General features: G+C 29.1%; 1 protein-coding gene across 1 annotated transcript; it reads right to left on the bottom strand.

The window, feature by feature from the left end:
* Window positions 1-353: 353 nt before the first annotated feature.
* LOC103854838 (MADS-box transcription factor PHERES 1-like) lies at window positions 354-1,535 on the bottom strand. Its single transcript, XM_009131798.2, has one exon. It carries the CDS (start codon window positions 1,533-1,535, stop codon window positions 354-356), a length of 1,182 nt encoding a protein of 393 aa, XP_009130046.2.
* Window positions 1,536-4,007: the final 2,472 nt, after the last annotated feature.

Genomic DNA, 4,007 nt, shown 5'->3' with positions numbered 1-4,007 from the left:
TATAAGAAGATAATGTTTTATCTTAAATAAGCATTCTACATCCATACAAAATTACATGTCACATAACTCTCTGTATTCTGTCTTATGGCCACGTTTCTTGATCAATGGTTTGGCTAATGATATTTGCTTGTGAAATGCTTGTTGCATTCTTCTTTCGCGGCTTTAAGGAAGCAATCATCTTTATATGATTTGATAGCAAAAACAAAAGTCTTTATTCGAAACGATAAAATATTCAAAGACAATATGGTACACAATACAATATTGCCTGATAATGATAAATAACATAACTGATTTAAAGGCAAAAACCTTTAATCATTATAATACGAAATTTCAGAAATGCAAACGCAAACACTTCAGTCCAAACCAAACTTTGTTGGCCAACCATTGTTGATGCTATGACCAGAAAGATTGGCGGCGGCGGTGGTGGTGGTGGTGGTGGAAGGCATCTGACTGGTGACTGGTAGTTGTTGGTAGCGATTATTGTTGTCATCCATGGAAGCAACGCTTGCAAGATCTTGAACATCACTCATCTGCTGAGGTCGTCCCATCAATAGGCTCATGAACTGTTGTGTTGTATTCGAACTCTGTCCCTGATCGTGACTCAAACCTGTATACATATCCTGGCTCGAACCATAGAACATAGGCTGCATCTGATCATACAAGTTACCATGAGGTTGGTATTGGAATGGTTCTTCATATTTCATATTCATACCCTGGCTCGAACCATTGAACATAGGCTGGATGTGATCATAAGAGTTAGGAGGAGTTTGGTATTGAAATGGTTCTTGATGATTCACATTCATACCTTGGCTCGAACCATTGAACCAAGGTTGAGTCTGATCATAATAGTTAGCATTAGTTTGGTATTGAAATGGTTCAGGAACCTCCACATTCACACTCATATCCATACCATCATATTGGGGCATATGGTCATAAGCTTCAGTAGGGTTAATTACCGAACCCTCGGTTCCGACAACAACAGGGTTCACATCATCAACAACAGGACCATGTGCATTTGCACCAGCGAAATTAGGAGGAACAGGCTCAACACTCCCCTCGAGGAATTGGGTTCTGTAAGTTACCCTATTGGCATAACCACCAATGAAAAGATTCAGCTCTCTCATAAAACTTGGATCACCATACTGATGCGGCATCAGCGTCTTCCCCTTGAGAAGATCGAACATAACCTCTCTAAGTTCAATCTCTCGATTCTCAGCATGTAGCCTCCTTGCCTTCTCTCCGTCTTTCTGGATCCTCTCCAACAGATAACTCTCATGGTTATGCATCTTACTGAACCCTTGCGTCTCCACCACCTTCATAAACTCCGAGTGCACTGCTTCAGCGCCTTCCCTTGACGGCCAAAACTCCGGCTCCGCATTGTCGCAGCTCTTGATAACCGCAGAAACTTTGATACCGCAGAGAGTAGACAGCTCTTTGGCTTTCTTCATAAAACCTCTCGTCCTCTTCTTAAAAGTTTGGTTTCTTGCTGATTTGTTATCTATGAAATTTAGCTTTAACCTTCCCCTTGTCGACATTGTTGTGTGTGGGTGAAGGAGAGAGTTATGTTGGTACTTGATTGTGCTCTATTGCTCTTGTTTATATAGTGTAATGAGAGGTTGGTATTACTTATGCATGTCTTATCACTTTTTTTGAAATCACTAATGCTAATATTGAAGTCATGAGTTGCAATAAATATAATCATCATGACCAAGTCTGTATATACATTGTTAGTGAGCTGGCGAGTTTGTGTAATTACTCATTACTACTTATATAGTTATATTTTCAAGTTCTCTATTTATCCAAGCATATCAATCTTACTTTTTTTTTGTTAAAACTATTTTAACATTGTTCATAAATTTTGAAGTTATGTAATGTTTGTGATTTTTTCTGTATAATAGAATTATAAATCTTCAGTATAAATGTAAAATTGATGATTAAAAATAATAATTTTACTTGATTATACAGAAACAGAAATTTAATGAATTTTACAACTGTAAGGAAATCATTGGACTTGGGAAATAACAATTATGTAATTTCAAATATGATCTTATCTGTAGATTTTTTTCCTCTTGTGGAAGATATTAAACCATGTAAATCCAATGCAAATTTAGAAGAGAATATTGCCAGCTAATGCTGCATAGGTAGGTAGTATGACGGAAATTACAAAAATAATCTTAAAAGAAATTCATAACATTCTAATAATACTAACATGTTTTTTTTATGAATAAAGGAAAACTAGGTGTTTTGTCCGCACATGCGGGCATAATCATCTTATGAATAGTTATTATTTTATATCTTATTAATCCAAAAATTGGCATAATAAAACTCTAGTTGGTGAACATGTTGAAGGAAAAAAATTATGGTGAATTCTTTGTTCCTCAAAATTTATACCAGTTATGTTAAAATTTTAGTCAAATTATTGAAAGGTAGATCCCATTTTTTTCTTCTAAATTCTCCATGAAAGAAAAAATTTATAAGAAAAAATTTTCCTATGCGATTTTGATAAGGAACAAATTGAACAAAAATTCATATTTTTTTTATTGTTTCAACTCCTCAAAAGAAATTTTATTTTTTATTTAGTTCATTTTTTTTTCTAATGGACACCAATTGAACCTATAATGTTTCACGGATTAAACTTAAACTTGTTTAAAGTAAAAGCAAGAAAATTTGTTTTGAACTCAGTCACAAGTTAAATTATTATTTATGATTTTAAATATTTAAATCAAACATGAAATTATATATATATGTCAAAAAATGTTCATCAAACTATGTACTTATTATTGTGTTAAGAGTTTTAAAACACTCATATATTAGAAATAGTTTAGAAAATATCTTTATATAAATATTTTTGTTTGAATAATATTTAATTATAAATTATTTTATATCTTAAATTTTTAACTTTATAATAAAAATATTGTTTCAGATAGCAACACAATATATATAAGAATTCTCTTAACTTTTAAATAAATTTTCACAATTTTACTATTGAGTTTATAATTAATTATTTAATATAACATATAAAATTAATATTATTAAAATAAAATTCGTTTTTTATTATATATAAAATTCATTACGGGTTTTGTGAAAATTAATAAATACTCTGTTAAAAACTAATAATAAATCAATGACCTATATAAAAGCTTAAAACCTAAAAAATATGACAAATAATAAAATAAGAATTTTAATATAACATATAGATTTAAATATTATTAAATCAAAATTCGTTTTTAATTATATATAAAATTCATTACAGATATTTTTTTAATTAATAAATTAGTGATTCAACTAAAAATTATTAATAAATCAATGACTACGCTAAAACATAATAAAAGCATGACAAATAAGCAAAACTGACTAAAATCATGGAAAACATGACAAATAAGCAAAATCAATATAATTATATATCTAATTACATATTTTATAGTTATATTATTTAAATTAATAAATTATGGACTCAACTAAAATTATTAATAAAGTAATGACTCAATTTAAACCTAATTAAAACTTGACAAATAAGCTAGGTATTTTGTCCGCCCATGTGGGCATGATCGTTTTACAAATAAATAGTAATATATGTATTATGATTTAAACATCATGATAACTTATTCTTTATATTCTTAATCATTTCAGTTCTCTTCGATTTTTATTTCGACCTACGTCTTCTTAAAAAAAACTATAAAACTATGAGACCATAAGATCATAATTACATATCAAATATTCCACATAATAAAGTAAAGTAAGAATGTGAATTTTTGGTCTCTCTTAATCTACTTTGTATTTTTGAACCATAAACATGAATTAACTTACCAAAAAAAACATTAAAAACACAAAATCCAAATAAGAACAAAATAAATAAAAAGTAAAAAAAAAAACTAAAGTTCGATGATAATTTTGAAGATTTTTTTTAAAAAAAACGAATTGAGATAATAACAATATTTCATTGGTTTACTTGATCAATATATACATTGACTTATCTTAAAATTTCATAAGTTTACTTTTAATAAAAT

The sequence above is a fragment of the Brassica rapa genome, chromosome A02 (genome assembly GCF_000309985.2).
Source record: "Brassica rapa cultivar Chiifu-401-42 chromosome A02, CAAS_Brap_v3.01, whole genome shotgun sequence".
Taxonomy (NCBI): domain Eukaryota; kingdom Viridiplantae; phylum Streptophyta; class Magnoliopsida; order Brassicales; family Brassicaceae; genus Brassica; species Brassica rapa.
This window is presented reverse-complemented; position numbering and strand designations above follow the sequence as displayed.